The sequence below is a fragment of the Pygoscelis adeliae genome, unplaced genomic scaffold (genome assembly GCF_000699105.1).
Source record: "Pygoscelis adeliae isolate BGI_AS28 unplaced genomic scaffold, ASM69910v1 Scaffold48, whole genome shotgun sequence".
NCBI classification, from domain to species: Eukaryota; Metazoa; Chordata; class Aves; order Sphenisciformes; family Spheniscidae; genus Pygoscelis; species Pygoscelis adeliae.
The window spans coordinates 1,599,929-1,619,504 of NW_008825618.1; the positions used below are offsets into that span (position 1 = coordinate 1,599,929).

General features: G+C 42.0%; 1 protein-coding gene across 1 annotated transcript in view; it reads left to right on the forward strand.

Annotated features, from left to right (window-relative positions):
* CLYBL (citrate lyase beta like) overlaps positions 1-19,576 on the forward strand; it is a 193,123-nt gene that overhangs the window by 96,040 nt on the left and 77,507 nt on the right. Inside the window, exon 5 of the mRNA XM_009333368.1 lies at positions 4,802-4,991. Within this exon, the coding sequence (XP_009331643.1) occupies positions 4,802-4,991 (190 nt within the window). The remainder of the gene's footprint in view (positions 1-4,801; positions 4,992-19,576) is intronic.

Consider the following 19,576-nt stretch of genomic DNA (forward strand, 5'->3'; position numbering starts at 1 on the left):
ATGATCCGAGGTATTTTGGCCATTCATTAGTGCTAATTGTTTGAGAAACAAGCCCACAGAACAAATGATTAAAATGTTAGTGCCATAACCAGGATTATTAGCATGTGTGATAAAATGCATGTGCCGCAGCTGTACCAATAAAACTCTCCGGCGAGTCGCTTTGATTCGACAAATACTCAGCTCGGCTGCGAGCCCTTCGTATTTGCACAGGGCCTGCTGATGTTTATAACAAACAACTTATATCTTCTTTTCTTAATTAGAAAGAATTACTATGCAAATTGCGGGGCTTTGTAATTTCGTAGAAGTTTCCTTTGTCTTTGGCGGATTATTTGTGTGCAGTTGTGAGCTACTCCCTAGTAAATTCGACATAGGAAAACCATTATATTTACTCTGGGGGTTTTTTTGCACATATCGGAGAAATAATTAGTAGGAGATTTTGCTGCATTAGCTGGGTCGTGTTCAGTGGGGTCTTAGGTCTTGGGTCACTTCTGTCCTTCTGCCACAGCACCACAGATATCCAGGATTGTGATTGGGACGCAGTTACGTGCACACAGGTCAGAAATACACATTGTGGAAATTATCCAGCTTTTTTAATGGTTTTATTCAAATGCCTGAACGTGTCCTTTGGAAATGCTTTGCCAACAGGGTGCCAAAGATTGTAGAAGGAGAGATTCGGCCTGTGGAGCAATGGATATTTTTCCATGCGTTAGGCAGATCACAGTGTAGCGTCTCTTCCAGGGACGATTTGATCTAGCAAATAAACAGGGAACAGAGGCGCAGGATCCTGAAAATCACTTGTGGGAGTACTTACTTGTGAGCTGTATGTTGTTGGCTCCGATGGGACTGCACAGGTGTGTGCAGTTACGTATATGTGTGAGTACGAGCAACGCTGGAATGTGAAAATCCAGTTTACAGCAGGGAAATGTGTATCATTTGAGGTAGTTTCACTGGTTTGCAGTCACACTGTATGGCTGCCATTGCAAAGTGCAATGTCTCTTAGTAATCAGAAAGGTTTTGTTTTCTCCTTCCTGAGGATGAACTATTTGCTGTTGAGTGAAACAGTTCTCAGAGGATCACGAGTAACTTTAACTTGCCAGCTGCTTTTACATATTTGATGAAGGCTTTAGTAGAGTGTTATGTTTGCTGAAGAAATTTGCTTTCATTTCCAAGACCCAGGAGTATTCAGCGTGCTGCTAGATGCTATGAATGAAAATACGCTGCTGTAAAACAATTTAATGAGCATTACCCAATAGCCTAGTCCTTGTTTTAACTTACAGTGCTTAAAGGAAGAAACATTGTCTTAGCAAATTCACTTGGCTTATGTCCATGTGTTTAGTTTAAAGCGTAGTCAAGCTTAGTTTGAATCATTAAAATACTTGCAGTCAGGAAACATATGTAAGATTTTCTTCCTCTTTATGGCATGGGGTTAACAATATAATTGAGATTGCAGTGCTGTGTGGGGTTTTTTGTCCTAAAAAAGTAACTGCTGGGGATGTTTTTATTCTATCGAAATAACAGAAGTCGAGATAATCAGGATAGTGTTTCCTACCAGCGTAGAAAACCCTAGGCCTTGCCACTCTTTTAAAAAGGTCTATAGGCAAATGGATTTCTTAATAAATCCCCTTCTTCCTCTACATTTCATTTTGTTGTAGAACATAAAATATGTCTATGCAAGGAAAATGCACAGTGAGAACAGAAGCTGATTTTTTCAGAATATATGTCAAAATAATAGCATATGAAAACATTTATTGCAGTCACACCTAAGCATACGTGTTGAAAACTCTTATTTTACACGTACATTTCCAGAGCTCTTTGTTTTGAAAGGAGAAGGATGCTGCGTTGGTCCACTGACACCAGTTCCTCCTGCGCATCTTTTTTTTCTGGCCATAGCTCTTGAAAAAATTATTACTTCTTCAACTTGCTAAAATGTTCCATGAGACTAATACTTTGACAAATTGACAGTATATTTTTATAATAGTCTGTGTCCTGAGAAACCTGTGGTTTGAGCCCCTTGGGCTACAAAGTTGGTTAGCTGAAGAGGAGATACCAATAGTCACCAGGTGATAGTATTTCTAACATTAAGCCTATTAGGTGATGGTATTTTAATGGATTAAATCTACTGCTTCTTTAGAGTTAGCTGGCCTGCTGGGGAAGCCATACTGCTCCTCCATCTGAACAAAATTCATAGACCTCAGTGGTGACACCTGACTGAATCTGGTCTGCGGGTAATGATGGTTTTACCTACACAATACTACACGCCGTTTTGTGTGGTATGTGGAGCAGAGCTGCCTTCGTGGGGCTTGCAGCAGTGAGAGGGAAACTGGCTGGTCAAACAGCCTGTGGTTTGATGACGGCTCAGAAGAAATCCTGGGAGATGCATAACAGGAGATACGTCTAATCTCAGTGTGCTCTGAGATTATAGTGTTAGCCATGTCTATCGAGTTTCAGGTGGGTTGGGGGGTTGGTGAGAGGCAGTCATTAAGGGTGCTTCAGGGGCTGCTTGGCTCTAGGCTGGAGTTAACTATTAATGGGCTGAGCTCTTTGAGTCCTTTGTGTCTTTGAGAACTACAGGGCCGAAGCCATCAGAGAAAGAGAACAGAAACTAATCACTTTTGTCCCCTCATATATGTTTAGTGAAGGACTGCAGACTTCTTTACTGACCTCTGTGTCACACTGAAAAAAGACCCTTCTCTTTCCATTTGAGATAAACCATTCTTCCACCTCCTCCTTGCGCTCCCAAAGTGTACTACTGCAAGAAAATGGGATTAAGTGGATTTAACTAGCAGCCACTTGAGTTGCCACAAGTTGTGTTACCATCCCCACTTCAACACGAGGCAGAAGACATGAAGTGGTTTGTGGGAGAGGGGCAAAGAGGGTACTTAAGAGAAAGTGGATCTCAGTTGCATGTCTCCAGGTATTGTCAGGACTTCCACCACCTAAGCCTTGAAGCTGTTGCAGTTAGAGAAGATCATTTATTAACAAGGGTAGCACTGGCACTTGTATTAAAATAATGCATTGTTTATGTTTAACAGCAAAGCCGCCCTGTTACTTAGGCTCAATTAAGTATTACCAGGCATATTATAAAGAAGAGATTGGTGGTGGGTTTTTGTGGGCTTGTAAGGTGGGTCCACCCAGGACATGCAGAGACCCAGCAGAGGAGATGGTGGAATAGTTGTCCTTTTCAGCTTAGTTTACTGAGATAAAATGTGATAAAAGCTTTCTTCATATTTTTAACCCAAGACCTGTATTCAGCTTTTAGGGTGCTTACTCTAGGGGAAGAGAGGGTTCTTCAACAGGGTTAGCTTAGAAAGGCAAGTATCACAGTGGTCTGTCAGCGACATGTCACATTGACTCTGATTTAGATTGACTGAACTCATTTCCAAGTGTTTGAGGGGGTTAGTCATGTTCACTTTGAAGAAAACCCACGTGCGCGTGTAGCTGTGTGTCATCCAAGTGTAGCAACTTGGGAAGCATTATTAAGAGGGGCATAGGAAAATGCATGGGTCCCTGACATGATGCGATAATGACATGTTCAGCATGGTGCTAGAAAAGCTTTGCATTATTCAAAGTGCTGAATAATATACATGATAATGCATAATGGTGTTATATGGTAGGATTATTTTGTGGCGTAAGTGACTTGTGCTCTGAGTATGAAGGCAAATTGTATTATTTTGTCCTCATTTTTGATGTAGCAGAATAGGCCTGGGGGGTACAGCGTGAAATGGGGAGGAACAGAAGCAGGCAAGGGTTTGGTTTTTTTTTTTGGAAGGCCATGAAACACAGTGGCACCCTCTGTAATTTATTTCTCTGTGCTTGTAATTATGGAGCAAAGCAAGCTCCCTAGTGCACTCGAGGGCAGCCTCCCCCAGCAGCTCCCCTGCCTCCAATTGCACCAACCTGGCTTGCGCCTGGGGTGGGTTAGTTGGTCCCTCACCGGGAGTACCAGCACAGGGTGGAGACCGCCACAAACCTGACACCTACGGGCCGTACAGATGCCACCCACTCAAGCCATGTGGCACCACAGGCTCACACCTGCACTGAAGTGTGGTGCACAAAGCATTTATAAATTTTAAAAGGCACCGCAGCCAACAGCCTGCTGATGGGTTTATGAGCTCTGTTGATGGAAGTCTGTGCTGTGGATATGAAGGTCTGAAGGCTTCTGAGAGGACATGTTTGGATTAGTGAGGTTCCACATTACATGGGGTTTTCATTCCTGTTTTCCTCATTTCCCCCTCCATCCATTTTGCTTATTTAAAATTTGCATGCAAATACGTTTGTTGATATAACGCTAAGGTTGCAAAATCAATGTCGCAAGCCCATGTTTGTTTTAACCAACACCCCTGCTTCATTCACAGCATGCCGTCCAGCTCCTGGAGCAAACGTGGCAGATAGCGGCCTTCTTCCTAAAGCAGTCCCAATCCATTCCCTGCACAGCCTCCATCCTATGGAGGAGTCCTATGACAGGGAAAAAACAACCACCACTCTTCTGTATTTAATACTTTCCATAGCGCACAGAACGGGCAGCGTAATTAAGGCTGCACGGATAACCTCAGCCCCGGCAGTTCTTCAGTTCTGAGTGTTTAAGTTTGCAACTTCTGTTGAACGTAGTAGTTTTGGAGTTTTATACTGTAATTAACTGTAATACTGATATGTCCCTTGGCTCTTCCTAAGGAAAAAAATTATATATAAATAACCCAAAACCAGCCACTATCTAGGTAGGAATGTTTCCCTTTTAAAATACAGTCAAGTATTCTTTACAGAATTGTAGCCAAGAGTCTAATTTCAACAATATCCTTTACAGGGTGGATTCTTCTCTGCCAGCTGGTGTTCCTAAGCTTAGTTATCGCTTTGCATCATCTCACAAGTACGTTCCCAGGCGAGCTGTGCTGTATGTACCTGCGGATGATGAAAAGAAGATACGAAAAATCCCATCGCTAGATGTAGATTGTGCGGTGCTGGACTGTGAAGATGGTGTGGCTCTGAACAGAAAGGTAATTAAAAAGTATCTGTGTGATACAATCAGCACTAAACAGAACATGTGGAAAAACACTGCATTTGCCTTGGGGAAGTGACAACCAGAGAGACGAAGATAAATCTTAAGATACACAAAGTGATGTAACAGTGATAGGCTTTGTGAAGGCTTTGGGAAAATCTGCTTACCCAGGACTGAAAGAGATCCCATGTGAGTAAGTGGGGAGGGAGTTTTGAAGGAATACAGAGCTGGGCGTAAGCTCTCATCACAGAAGAGTGGGAGATACTGTCATTATTGCTGCATATCTCTTATAGAAGAGGAGGAAATGGACTGTGAGAAGAGAAGCAGGAAAGGAAGAGTTAGTTCAGAATCACCAGGTGTGGGGTTTGTTGTTGAAACGAAAGCATCTTCAGATTGTGAGCGAAACAGTGTGGGTTTGGGTTCGAGCCTTGGGGTGTTTAGAAAGATTTACTTACTGAGCTTTTTGGAAGAAGTGCTGTTAGGGGTGTTTCTGAAGGAAGGAGAAGTTAGAACCTGAGTGCAACAGGGTTTGGAGGGCGGTTTAGATTGAAGGAGCTGCAAGAAAGCAGTCGCGGAGAGCAGTGTGGGAAAGAGATGTAGATGTGTTAAGTACCAGTGCCAAGTTTCTGTTGACATCGAATTGTGAAAGAAGAGAGAATGATCTAACATTAATTGTTTTGCTTGCAAGCAAATTTTTCAAATATCTGAAAATAACCATTTTAAAATGTTTCACATCTTAAGCAATGTATATGAGAAACTGGTGTAAATGTTTCCTAGTGAAAGGTATTTCTGAACAGGAACAGAAGTTTGCCATCACATCATTTTCATATTTGTCAGTTCGATTTTACAATGCTTCAAACTACAGCGAGCAATGTTTACGTTTTGAGTATGAATGCATTGTCCAAGAAGTTATGAAAATAGGCTTGAAAATTTTCCCGTGTCATCTCAAAAATGTGGATGAAATTTTATTCTTTTCTGTTTCTTGGGAGTTAATGCTTTCCAGAAGGACTCCCTTTGATAGTGCTCTCTTTAACCTTCAGGTCTTTACAGCTATGTTGGAAAGAAAAAAGTTTACAGAGTTTTAGTTCACTATTTAGTTACACTGGTTTAGTTCTGAAAAGTGAAAATAGCATTGCTGAATGTTTATGGGTACTGCTGAAGACACTTGGAAAACATTTTCCAGTTGCTAAAATTCTGTGTGGAAGACTAAGATTATATCTGCCATCACCATGAATTAGTATTGTTTAGGTCCTATTTGGGAGGCTTCTGCTTTAAGATGACACAAGGCGCAACTGTGTATTAAACTGTAGCATTTTTAGGTGCAGCTTAATTATACCAAACAAATCATTTATAGCAGAAGCATCTATTTGTAATAGAGGATGACAGCAAAACAAAATTTTATGATCAAGGTGACAAAGTTGATAGTAGTAATTTCTAAAGGGTGGTAAAATTCTCATTTTGTTGAAGTGAAGGGGAGCTATGCCACCGGGTACAAGATTTCAAAGAAATTAGGGGGAAAATCTGTAATAGGAACTTGACATGACAGATGAGCCCCTGACTGAGCTTAAATGCAAAAAGGAAGCAGACAGGAGGTAGAAGTGGGGACAGGCGACCAAGGAGCAACACAGAAGTGTTGTCCAGGCATGTAGGGACAGAATGAGGAAGGTCAAAGCTTGGCTGAAATCAAAACTGGCGAGGGATGAGCAGGACAAGAACAGCTACTATGAGTGCATCAGCAGCAAAAATGAGAAGGAAGACTAGGGTAAGTGTGGACCCACTGCTCCATTAAGCCTCAGGCTTTACTGTCAGAGTCTGCTCTCAGGCCTCCTAGGTTGTCTCCTAGAAGCAAAATTTGGGGGAGGGAGGTAGTAGCCACAGTAGGGGAGGATAGAGTTAGGGTCTATTTAAAATAAGCTGGTCCATGGGACCAGACAGGACATGCTGGAGGCCGCTGAGCGAGCTGACTAGTGGACTAGTGTCATCCTGAAGCTGCTGTTTGTCATCACTGAAAGATCATGGTGGCTGGGAGACATTCTTGATGCCTGGAGAAAGGCAAATGTCACAGTCGTCATCAGAAAGGGTAAGAGTGAGGCCCATCAACCTCACGCTAGTCTCCAGGAAAGTGATGGTGCTGGTTCTCATGGAAGGTATTTCAAGGACCTAAGGACCTAGCCAGAATGGACTGATCAGGAGCAAGTCACACCTGTCATACCTGATCGCCTTCTCTGAACAAATGACTGTCCTTGAGTATGAGAGCTGAATAGATGTTGTCTACCTTGACTTTAGCAAGGCTTTTGACATGGTCTCTTGTAGTATCCTGGTCATCAGCCTGAGAAAAAATGGACTGGATGGATAGACTATAGGGCAGGAGGCAGTTTGGCAGGAATTGGGTGGTCCATGCTGTGTGCTATTTTGTGCTTACCTCTGCTGGGGCCAATACTGTTTAACTTCTTCACTAGCAACCTGGTTGATGGGATGGAGTGCACTCTCACCAGGTTCATGATGAAACCAAACTGGGGTGCAGTTGATATGCTGGAGGGCACAGCTGCTCTTCTGATGGGGCTTTACAGTTGGAGGAACAACCTGACAGAAAGGTAACGAAGTCTAACAAAAGTAAAAGCAAACTCCTGGCACTGGACTGGGATAACCAGCCTGCTGGAGTAAGAGGCTGGGGAGCGACTCCCTGCAGGCAGCTCTGCCAAAAAAGGCCCTGGGTGCTGTTTTACAACAAGCTGAATGGTGTCAGCAGTGTGCCCTGGCAGCAAAGGTGGCCGACCACCTCCAAGGCTGTGCTGGCACGGGTGCAGCCAGCAGGTCCAGGGAAGGGGGTCCCTCCCCTCCACTTGGCTTTTGAGGGTCTCTCTGAGGGGGCTGTGCCCAGCTGTGGGCCCCAGGACAAGAGAGAGGCTGACCAACAGGAGGGAGACCATGAACGGCCACCAAGGTGGTCGTGGCACAGGAGGAGAGGCTGAGGAGCTGGGTTTGCTCATCCTGGAGAAGAGACGGCTGAGGGGGCCTTGATGGAGGCCTTGCTGCCTGAGGGGAGCTGGATGGGTGGCAGAACCAGGCTCTTCTCAGAGGAGCTCAGCAACAGGGCAAGAGCAATGTTCACAAGCTGCATGAGGGGAAATGCTGACTGGGGACAATGGAAAAAGTCTTCCCCATGCAGGTGATTAGACACTGGAAGAGGTTGTCCAGAGCAGTGGTGCATCCTCCCTCCATGGGGGTATTCAAGCCTTGGCTGGATGAAGCCGTGAGCAACCTGGTGTAGAGCAGTAGTTAGCCGTGCTTTGAGGAGGCGGCTGGATGAGGTGGTCTCCTGAGGTCCCTTCCAACCTGAATTAGACTGTGTGATTGCATGATCTAGTAGCAAAGCGTAATTAAAAGTGGTTGGAAGATTGAATTTCATTTTTAGATCTGCCACAGATGCTCAGGAAGACTTTGAGACTTAGGTGCTGTGAATGTGAAGCTGAATTATTATTGCTCTTACAGCTTAACTTATTAATGTTTCTGAGGTGTTTGGAGACTGTGTGTGAAAGATATGTCAAAAACATGCACTGAAGTACAGTATTCAGTGGCCTGTTGCAAGTGAGTCATCTGAAACTGAGAAAAAAAACCACTGGGAAACACAGCAACACTGAGTCTGTCCTTTAATCATTATTCTTAAAACAAATAGTACTGATGAATTTGGCTATTTATTGCCATGTTTTATATCAGTAAAAATGCTACTTACAGATTTTCTTGAAACTGCTGCCAAAATGTTGGGTTTTGGGAAAATCAGGACCTGGTGGAAGGTTCACAATGCCTTGTGCCAAACTTATACCTGTCTACAGAAGGCCTTCACTTCCATCAAGTCCAAGCAGCAAGTTTGAACCACATCTTAACAAGTCCATTTTAACAAGATGCTGTGTGGTTTGTATTAGGATTAAGTTAGATTTGGAGAGGTCAAGAATCTGGAATGTTGGCAGCTCCATTTGGTTGCTCATTTAGAGGGAAACGAGGAAGATGAGCTTCCTATAACCAAAGCTGATAACATTTGCAAAACTGCATCTGGTTGCAGTAGCTGCTTTTGAAGCAGCAGTTGTAAATTAAAAATCTTTAACTATTTTCTGTACAATATTTTCTCTCAAAGAAATTTTGGTAGATTTCCTCCCCTGCAGCCTCCCCCCACAATTATGTTTTGTAACGGCTCACAGAGAGCACCAGAAGAGGGGATCCCATACCCATACCCTAATCTGCATACTGTTTTGGTGCCTGCATTTCTTACCTTCAAGCGCTACAACACTGACCGTGATTTCAGGTATCATCTGTTGACTTCTCCTTCTTTTCAATCTTTTTTTCTAGTTGATATTTTGACTAAATCACAAAAAAAAAACCCTTGCAGCAAGAAGTTCACAAGGAGAAAATTTCTCAGCAAATTTTCTGAGGAGAACCAGTGGGAAGAAATGGCAAAAAAGCAAAGTTATAGTATGCTGAATACTAAGCCTGCAAGTAGGGTAAGAGCTGATTCTGGTGTGAGTAGGACATGTGGGACTTTTGCAGCCACTTTGGGACTGGACAGAGCTGTAGAAGGTCTTAAAAAATTCAGAACAGGAAAGCTGATAGGAAGATATCCCAGTGTTGCTAAAAATTTCAGCCTTCTTTTACAAAGTTAGCTTTAGTCTTGCTGAACATAGCCTACTAGTCATGCTGACTTCAAATCCTGGTTGGGGCTCCACACGCTGTTTTTAGAGGCTCAAATGCATAATGTCGCACAGTGTGGACTGTCAGCTGCCTCCCCAGGTGTCTGACTCTATAAGACATTGGGAATTTCTACGACAGAAATTTAGTTTTTGGTTGGGGGGAGAATTGAATACTGCTAAAGGGAAATTACTTTCTCTGAGCTACTATTCACAGATGAAGATAGGAACTCTTCCCTACTGATGTACATGTAAAGTTTCTCCAGTGTTGCTCTACATTTTAAAGAAATGACTCAGAATGGCTGGCTTGGTGATATTATTAAGTGAACAGTTCAAATAGAAATTATAAAACTATAAAATCAGAAATAATACAGATTGTAGTGTTGATATGTTGCAAATGCATCACACTATAGAGATGTTTTGTGAAATGGTATGAAAATAGCCTATATCTATTTTAGCTCTTCACAGGAGAAGGCTTGAATTTTCTTTCATTTTAATTGTAAAAAAGACAACGATAAAAAAGATGGCTGCATCAACGTGCTTGACCAAGTCATATAAGCCAGTAAGCTGAATTGCACATTATGCCATTGAGAGGGCTCTGTGTAGGAGCTGAGCTGTCTGAAGATATCTCGAGGGCTTTATATCTCGATATCTCGAGTGCTGGCCAAGCCAGCACTCCCTGCTGTAGCTTTCTCTGTAGAGCTGTGTTACTCACCGTGCTTCCATGCCAGGTGAACCTATTATCAGGTGGAAAAGTTTCCTCCTCCTGTTGGAGAAGGGAAGATTTCCATGCCAGTGCTTTCATTTTCCAAGGGCAGAGTGGGCTGAGATTTCCTTGTTAGTTCCCATGGGTCTTGTAAGGTTACCACCGTTGCAAGAGGGTTTTCTAGAAAAGCTTTTTTTTCAGCAGGTTCCCTTCTTCAGTGCCGCTATTCTTCAGAGCATCCAGGAGGTCTCAGCTGCCAGGTCAGCCTAGCAAGAGACCAGCTGGAGCTGCTACTGTAGTGTTCTGCCTCCTTCTGAGTCCTTGACAAGAGTTTCAGAGCATTTTGATGACTCCAATCCAGTACTATTAGTGACTTCATCTTCACTGAGGTCAGTAGGATGGTTTTGAATAATGGGGATATATGGCGCCTAATTCTGTAGCTCTCTTTAGTGTGCCATCAGGCCAGCCAAGGCACAGTCCCTTCTGCCTTCTGACCTTTGAAAGTTATCTCAGGCAAATTTTGAGGGGGCTAGGGTTCAGCCTTTTCTTTTCATGGGGATAATGTTTCACTGTTATAATTAGAAATCAAAACAAAACCCCATCTTCCCTCCCCTCTGCCCAGCATTTTTTGTATCACAGGTCTAAAAGCAATCCCTTGGAGTGTACGTATGGCTGGGAAACGTCTGTGGGGTCCTCTGACATGAAACACTTGAACAACAATAACATTTCATATTTTCTTCTGGAACTAAATAGATCTCATTCGTCCAATAAAATTTATTAATATTCAGGGCTGCACTGTAAAACAATGTTTAAGTTCCTAAGCCCTTTTTACTGTGAATCATGATTGTATCGCTTTATGTCTTTTTTAAAAGAAGTTGCTCTCTCCTCCAGCACTTGGGCAACAGAAGCTGGGGAAGAGGAAGCCTCAGCTCTGTCCTTTCCTCACATCCCTTCCTCAAGAGGGGAAACAGCAGCCCCTAAGCCTCTTCTGTTCTCCCTGCTCCCTTCAGCAGCGAGGGGAAGTTCGGTTTGGCTAAGAGGATGGATAGGGAAGGACCTATTTTGCTTATCCGCAGCATGGTCTTTCAGGGTCATAGCATAAATTTGTTCCTACTTAATATCTTGTAGCAGCCACTTAAAAGATCATCGCTGTGCTATGCCACAGAAGGAAAAAAATTTTCAATTAATTCTTTTGAACCGTCTGTTTTTAAAAATAGGATTAAAGCCTGACCACTTTTCAAACTGTTCCATTATGAATAACACATACGTAAGAGATGACTCTGGGTTCATTACAGTTAAGAGCAGATCATCCGTATACGTGCTGATTTTATGGAGATTTCTCCCCATGAGCATGCCTCCCCCATCTCTCTAGTGATCTGATCTTCGGGTCAGAACAAACAGTATGCCGGCGAGAGAGCATCCTTGCCTACCATTTTTCCCCTAATCTGAGGCCTTCTGACCTTTTTATTCCTTATCACCGATAAGAAGAGGCTCTTGCATATAAAATAACACTTCAACTAAATTTGGGGGTGGAGATAAATATATAAAATGGGTCAGCGTAGTATACAAAGAAAATCCTAGGCTTTCCTTCTTGAAAGGAAATTTCCTTATTGATCTTATTGAAGGCTTTTACAGTATCAGTGGAAAAAAACTGCAGTTGGTTTCCATAAATCTGTCGCTACTTCAATTAAAATCAACAGTTTTCCTGTATTATGTGATGATGATTTTTTTTTAATAAAGCCAAGTTGGTTAGGATTTATCAATGCTGCAGGTATTTCTCTAGGTTCATAGTGAGAACATTAGCTAGTACTTCATAGGCACAGTTGCATGAAACATTGATAACTAGGTTATTTTACCAGGTCTTTGCTTTATTTATAATAAATTAGTACTGTACCTAATTGTATTCCTCCTACAGGGAGAAGGCTTGCTGATAAAGTGTGTAGAGAATGATTAAATGTACACAGGCGCATAGTAGGGTGACTTCTCTTCAAAAGATGCACAAAATTAAAATGGGAATGCTGCTTTCCCCAGTGGCTTGCCATTATTAAAAGTCTCAGTAGCATGGGAAATTTCTTCTGTAGGAATTGGGGAGTCCAAAAGTCTCTCTGGTTTATTGTAGGGAAGCTGAACTGTACAGTGAAACTCTGCAAGGCCTTTTTGATCCTTGAAGAGTTCTGATGAATATACATTTTTATGAAAGTTGTAAAGTGTTTCTATTTCCTTATTAATCCCACCATGGTCCTGGAAGAACTGCCACTCCTGAGTGGTAACTGTGACAATAAAAGTTTTTGTTCCTATTGTTTTACTCTACAAGCCAATCATCTTCCTTACATAAAGATTTGAGGGTTCATAAGGACAATCGCAATATTCAGCAATTTTCTTCTTAATGAGCTCAGTAATGCCTGTGTCTCTTCGAGCAGAGCCTTTGAATTGCCAGTTATTTCTTTTCCACTGATTCAGATGTATCCAATTAAGTTTGACTTGGACATGTTCTGACACAACTATTACTGCTGACAGAATGGTGTCTAGAAACTTAGGGAAAATGTCTTGACTAAGTATTAACGGGGATTTCAGGCAGGAATACATTAACAGACCTGGGAAAATATTTTAAAACATACAGTTAATGTTTGTGTGGAATTGGAATTCACGGTACTTCAACTCTTCGCGTGTAGTCCACTGTCTGCAGGCACACCAGCACACCTGGCTACTGAAGGCTCATTGCAGGACTAGGAGTCATGTATTGCTACACATTTCTGGACCAGTTTTCAATATTTCATCTGTTTTCATAGCAGTAAGGACCTGGCTGCACAGCCATTGAGCATCTAGCACTTAGTTTGAAGGGAGCCGTTGAGTTTCAAGTGGGCTACAGAAAATCAAGCCAATACAAAATGTTCAGTATACACATGTAGCTTAGAAACAATCTGTTGGATCAAATTTGGGCAGACCTTTGTTTGTATGCAGAGCCATGCGTTGGATTGTGTTGTCAGGGCTGCAGTGGTACTGGGGGTGAGGAAAACATAAAGGTACTGCCCAGATGGCAGTCACAGGGGTTCTCAGCACTCAACACCATTTGCTCCAGGCCATGAGCAGGCAGAGGAATATGTTTGTATGTCTGTGAGCTTTTTTGTTGGCCATGAGCAGGCAGAGGAATATGTTTGTATGTCCAAGTTTCTATTGCAATTAATCTTGAAACCTAGTCTTGAACCTAAGACTCCATTGTGCTTGTAACCAGTAGTCCACGCTGCTTATTCTTCCACATTGCAAGGGCCACATTTTGAAAACAGAGAGGTAGGCCAAGCATGAGGAAACCCACAGACCCCATTAACAGGGGCATGGATCAGGAAGTGGTAGGACACTGTCGTGGTTTAACCTCAGTCGGCAACTAAGCACCACACAGCCACTCGCTCACTCCCCCCCGCCCCAGTGGGATGGGGGAGAGAATTGGAAAAGTAGAAGTGAGAAAAACTTGTGGGTTGAGATAAAAACAGTTTAATAATTGAAATAAAATAATAATAACAATAATAATAATGTAGTAATAATAATAATAATAATACACAAAGCAAGTGATGCACAGTGCAATTGCTCACCACCCGTGACTGATGCCCAGCCAGTCCCTGAGCAGCAGCCCCCCCGGCCAGCTTTCCCCCAGTTTATGTACTGAGCATGACGTCACATGGTATGGAATGTCCCTTTGGCCAGTTTGGGTCAGCTGTCCTGGCTGTGCCCCCTCCCAGCTTCTTGTGCCCCTCCAGCCTTCTCAGTCGGTAGAGCATGGGAAGCTGAAAAGTCCTTGGCTAGTGTAAGCACTACCTAGCAACACCTAAAACTGGTGTGTTATCAACATTGTTCTCATGCTAAATCCAAAACACAGCACTGTACCAGCTACTAGGAAGGAAATTAACTCTATCCCTGCCGAAACCAGGACAGACACACAGAGAGTACAGCACTTGCCCTCTTTGATGATAAACTTTTCTACAAGGTATCTCTACAGTCATAGTCAAGGTAGTGGTCTAGTGGACCTTTGGTCTCATTTAGGTAAGATAGATAGGGAAGGGAAGGTAGAAATGCATGGTACTTTTCCCAGTGCATTGGTGCCATCAAAGCTGGACCTGTCCCAGGAAGGTGAGGAGTGGGGGGAACCTTAGAGATACTCAAGATTATGGGCAAAATTTGTGGTTTTTTTTACCAAACTGTTTAAACGTTACCTGTTTACCTAGGATTTAGTAGTATTATCAGGAAGCAAAACAAGGAAGTGTGGCGGGATACTGGGTAAAAGAAAAGAATTTTTGATGTTGGATGGAGGAACAGCGTAGCCGTACACATGGAAGTTGCAGATGAGGATGAGGATGTGTGTGGTCACGGCTAGGCTTCGGAACCTTGGCAGGTGTTAGCTGAAAGCATGATATTTAACCTCCGTACCTTTGGTTTCATCTATTATTCTTCTGGAGACCAGAGAAAAGGATCCTAGCACTCAGTACCTATGCGGAAGCCTCATTTCCTTCCACTGTATGTCCAGTTAGCAGGAGTCCACAATGCTTATGATGCTGCAGATTCCGCAGTCCTTATTCAGATAACATTTCACAATGAATTAAGGACATCTGTATTTAAATGAGTAATTCAGGATTAAGCCCTTCAGGAGTCTGAGCTTCTTCTTCCTATATGCCACTATATGTTGAATTGAAGGCATGTTGCTGTGCAAGTTGCAGGACACACCATTCCCAAAAGAAGCATAGAACCATCTAAAACCAGCCTTTTATTTCCACCATGAACTAAGCCCATGCCATGACGTCCCTTCAACTTGAGTAATTTATCTCTGTTCAACAGAAGACAAAACACATGGATTACGATTGCCTAAAGCCCTTGTGTTTCCGTATTTTGTGAATGACTTTCTTCTCTGAATTGTGAAAAGACTGTGTGTTAAACAGTGCTTTATACACCAAAAGAATACACTTTCATGGAACAGGCTGGTACCCAAAATAGCTGCAAAAAGACATCTCTGGCTTACTGAAACTGGAGAGCATCTAGAGCCATGAATTCATTGCGCACTCACCAGAATAGAACACAATATGCAACTCTTGTGATTTTTCTAGTCCTTGTCATAAAAGCCATAATAAATGGGGTCAGAGCATTAGGAAGTACTTGTTTGTGCATTTGTTTACTCACATCTAAACCTGCATAGCTCTGCTGTCTATGTAGTATGCAGCAGGCTCCAGGGGCGCAAAAGCTCTTAAAGTGTCCCCAGGTTACACATTGCTATGGCCAGAGTTTGGGCTTCCAACGAAGGAATTCTTTTGCAAAAGAGCAAAAAACATGCCAATTTTTTTTCTTCATTTCAGGTAAGTCAAAACACGTAGCTGCATTTGAAAGTTGCTGGTTTGGCAGTGGTTTTTATGTATGTATGGAGCATGTACAGTTGTTAGCACATCTAAATGCATTGACTGAAGTATATTGTATATCTGTCTCCAAAGACAAATGCACATGTCTGCAAATCCAGCATGCTACAGACTTGGATGTTAATGTAAGCTGCTCTGCTGAGGTTGCCCATCTTTCCTTTTGGCTACGAATATCACAAGGGAGATTATGATCTGTCTCCTTGTTTATCAATAAGGAAAGTGAGAAGCTGACTGTGGAGTCTGATCAGCACTTTGCATCTTTTCCGAAAGGATAAATAAAATCTTAGTGTTTTCTGAGTTTGACTACAATTTCTATCTTTAAAGCAGCTTGGTTCCTCTGGGATTGCTGCTTCAACTCCTGAATGGCTGCATAACATAGTGCTGTCTACTGTGGATCACTGTAATAGCTCTTTTTGCTATCTTTCTTTCATTGCAGTGCGTTAGGGCTACCTTCTCCAGAACAATGTATTTGCCAGTTATTTCAAGATTGGGAGAAATGAATTGTAAATATTTTTCTTCATTTCTGATCGCTGAGCTCCAGAAGACCATAAATCCTTGTGTTGTTCCTCATTTGGGAGCAAATGGTTGTAAAGATCCTGGCTGTTCATTTTAGGTTCATTATAAACCATGGCTTGCTCATTTTTTCCTCCTTACTTGTTACAGTCTCTTACTAGATTGCCTCAAAATAGCTGCTCCTATGCCAGGCTTGAGATAACTTCGTCTTCTGAGGTTTCACAATACAATTGTGTGTTAAAAGGGGATATGTTGAACAAATTGGTATTTTCTTCCAGCTTAGTCAGGTTATTTGGTTACATTTTAAACTTTGATTCCACACAGACCCAATCTTCCACCCATTAACCAATTATTTTTAAATAGAATAATTATAGATCATAATTTAGTATGCATTTTCTTGAGAAAAAGGGCAAATTAATACATGTAAACATGGGTGAATCTCTTTAAATAAACTGTCCACAAAATCCTTACAATATGTAAACAACATTTGTTATGCCTTGGAGATAGCATATGATTGGACTCATGAGACCCTGTTTATCCTACTGAACAGTTTCTTTTATAACTTCAAAGGGAATTTTGTATATTTATTGCAATAGCAGGGTGTTAAGTGTAGCTAGACAGAAATTATACCTCAGCTATTTAGTTAATGCCAATAGGGATTAAATTAGATTTTATAGCTGTTAGTAGAAGTCTGTTTTGTAGCTAACAAGTGGGATTTTTAAATCCTGGAAAGCATAATCCTATTATAAAACTGGCAGCTGAATTAACATTCTCTAGGAAGCAAGTCTTCATGGATTAACATTTTTTGACATTAACAAAGAAAAACTAATGCTACAGGGATATTAGATGCTTTTCCCAAAAGTAGGAAAAAAAGGAAAGTGAATATAGGACAAGATAAATGGCACAAATACTGCAAGGAAAAATGGAGTGAAATGTGCATGAGAAATGAAATCTGGGAGTGGCCATGTTCTGCCTCAAATACAAAAGAAATACACCGGGTAGGAAAAGGCTCCACAATTGGTAATTCATATGTTAGCCCGTGCATTGATTTATACGTGCCTTGTGACTAATTCACAGTTATCCAGCGTGAGCGTGGGATAGCCACAAAGGCCTTCTTCTGCCCTGAGGGCTGTGGTCTTTGCATTCCAGCTAGATGCTATAGGAGCCAAGGACTGGCAGCACTGCAGAAGAAACACTCGTCCCTTTACTGAACAGGCCCATAAAGCTGTTCCACAAAGACCCTGATGAAGTTCTCCTTACATACCTTGAAGGACAGTTATGGGACAACTACTGTAGGAGGTGGTACAGGAGATGAGTGGGTCATTGAACTTGCTTGTCTTGCAATATCTTATTCTAGGCATTGATAGACTAAATAGCTATAAGGGTATATGCCCTGTCATATTTCAATTAAAAAAATCTTTGTCCCCATCACAGTTGTAGAGCAAACCTTTTATTACTTAAAATTGTGAAGTATACAACTCCTGTAAATTATTTTAAAAGCTCTGTGTTTAGAATCTGAGCCCTTATTCACAGCTGCAGCATTGAAATAATGATAGTATTTTGTTGTGTAGAGGGTTAAGAGGAATCCACTTGATAAACTTATCAGTCACAAAAACATGCCGAACAATTTCTTCCAGACTTTGCAACATCATATTCAGTGTTGTTGACCCAGTACAGATTTTACTGTAACAGTATCTGTTGGCTGCCGCCTTTCCTCGCAAATTTCTTCCTTCTTCTCAAATAGAGAATTTCATTAATTACTAATGAGAGCTAAACTGAAACAATTTGTTCTAACTTTGCCTTCCAACCTCCCAGTTTCTTGGTTCAAGTAAAGCAGAACTAGATCTGAGTCACTGACGGGGGTTTTGTTATCAGAGATTTAACTGTGGCTTTGCAAACCTAATACATGCCTTCACAGGTTGATTCTTGGTTTGATGCTTTTGAAATGCTGCATTTTTCCTCCTTGTGGGTTGCTACTTTAACCATTATTACTTACTGGGTTACATTTTTACTGAGCATCTTTTCTGCCAGAGCATGTGTGTGTAGCAATAATTGCTGTGGTTAAATCCGTTACCAGAGGTGTGGCTGTGACTGCCTTAAGGGCTTTCTTAAATCATGGCTGTGTAGCGTAGACTTTACCTTGCAAAGCATATAACAACATCTAAGCTGTGGAAATAGTGTGAAATTTCTAAGTTGCCAAACCATCCTCCTCTGAAGTTAGTGCCATGAGGAAGAACCTTGGCATCATTATGTCAGTGGGAAAACTCACACTGTTTGGCATCAACAGGACCAAGATTTATCCCCTGTTGTGTGCATGTTGCACCAACGATAATGAACCCTAGTGGGAATTGGAGATAGTTGCTTGCCCTCCATTGTGGCTCTTTTTCAAAAATCTGTCCCCCAAATGCTTTTTTTTTTTTTTTTCCCCTGTATGCAGAGGTATGCAACAGTCCTGTTTAAAGCCTGGTGCTTTAAAGCACACAGGTATCTTTTAGCCAGTGTCACAGCCGTCTGAAGTGCTGCGCTCCTTTGGAGAAATGGGAGTAGAACGTGCCTGTGATTCCGCACATCAGGAAGGACATGAATTTGATGTCTCCCAGAAGTGCATGGTCCTTAGATAAAGGACTTATTTTTCCTTCCCCATTAAGTAATGAGCAATCCTATAGCATTTTAGGGTTTATTTCCAGTTTTGCTGTCTGGTTGGGAAAGTATACAGATTTGGCCAATAAGACTTGGGTTGTTCCTCAGCTTGTGTAAATAGGTTTAGCTCTTCATTTTTTGTATGGTGACACAGTAGATGAAGCAGCTCTCAAATGAGAGTTAAAGAAAGATTATGTGGGAAGAGAGCGTTATATGACCAGGGAGTTGCATCCACATCACCTGGCTGTACACTCATCATAGAATCACAGAATCGTTTAGGTTGGTGTAAATAGGTTTAGCTCTTCATTTTTTGTATGGTGACACAGTAGATGAAGCAGCTCTCAAATGAGAGTTAAAGAAAGATTATGTGGGAAGAGAGCGTTATATGACCAGGGAGTTGCATCCACATCACCTGGCTGTACACTCATCATAGAATCACAGAATCGTTTAGGTTGGAAAAGACCTTTAAGATCATCGAGTCCAACCAATAACCTAGCACCAAGTAGTCCACCACTAAACCATGTCCCTAAGCACATCTACATGTCTTTCAAATACCTCCAGCAGGGACGGGGACTCAACCACTTCCCTGGGCAGCCTGTTCCAATGTTTAACCACTCTTTCAGTAAAGAAATTTTTCCTCATGTCCAATCTA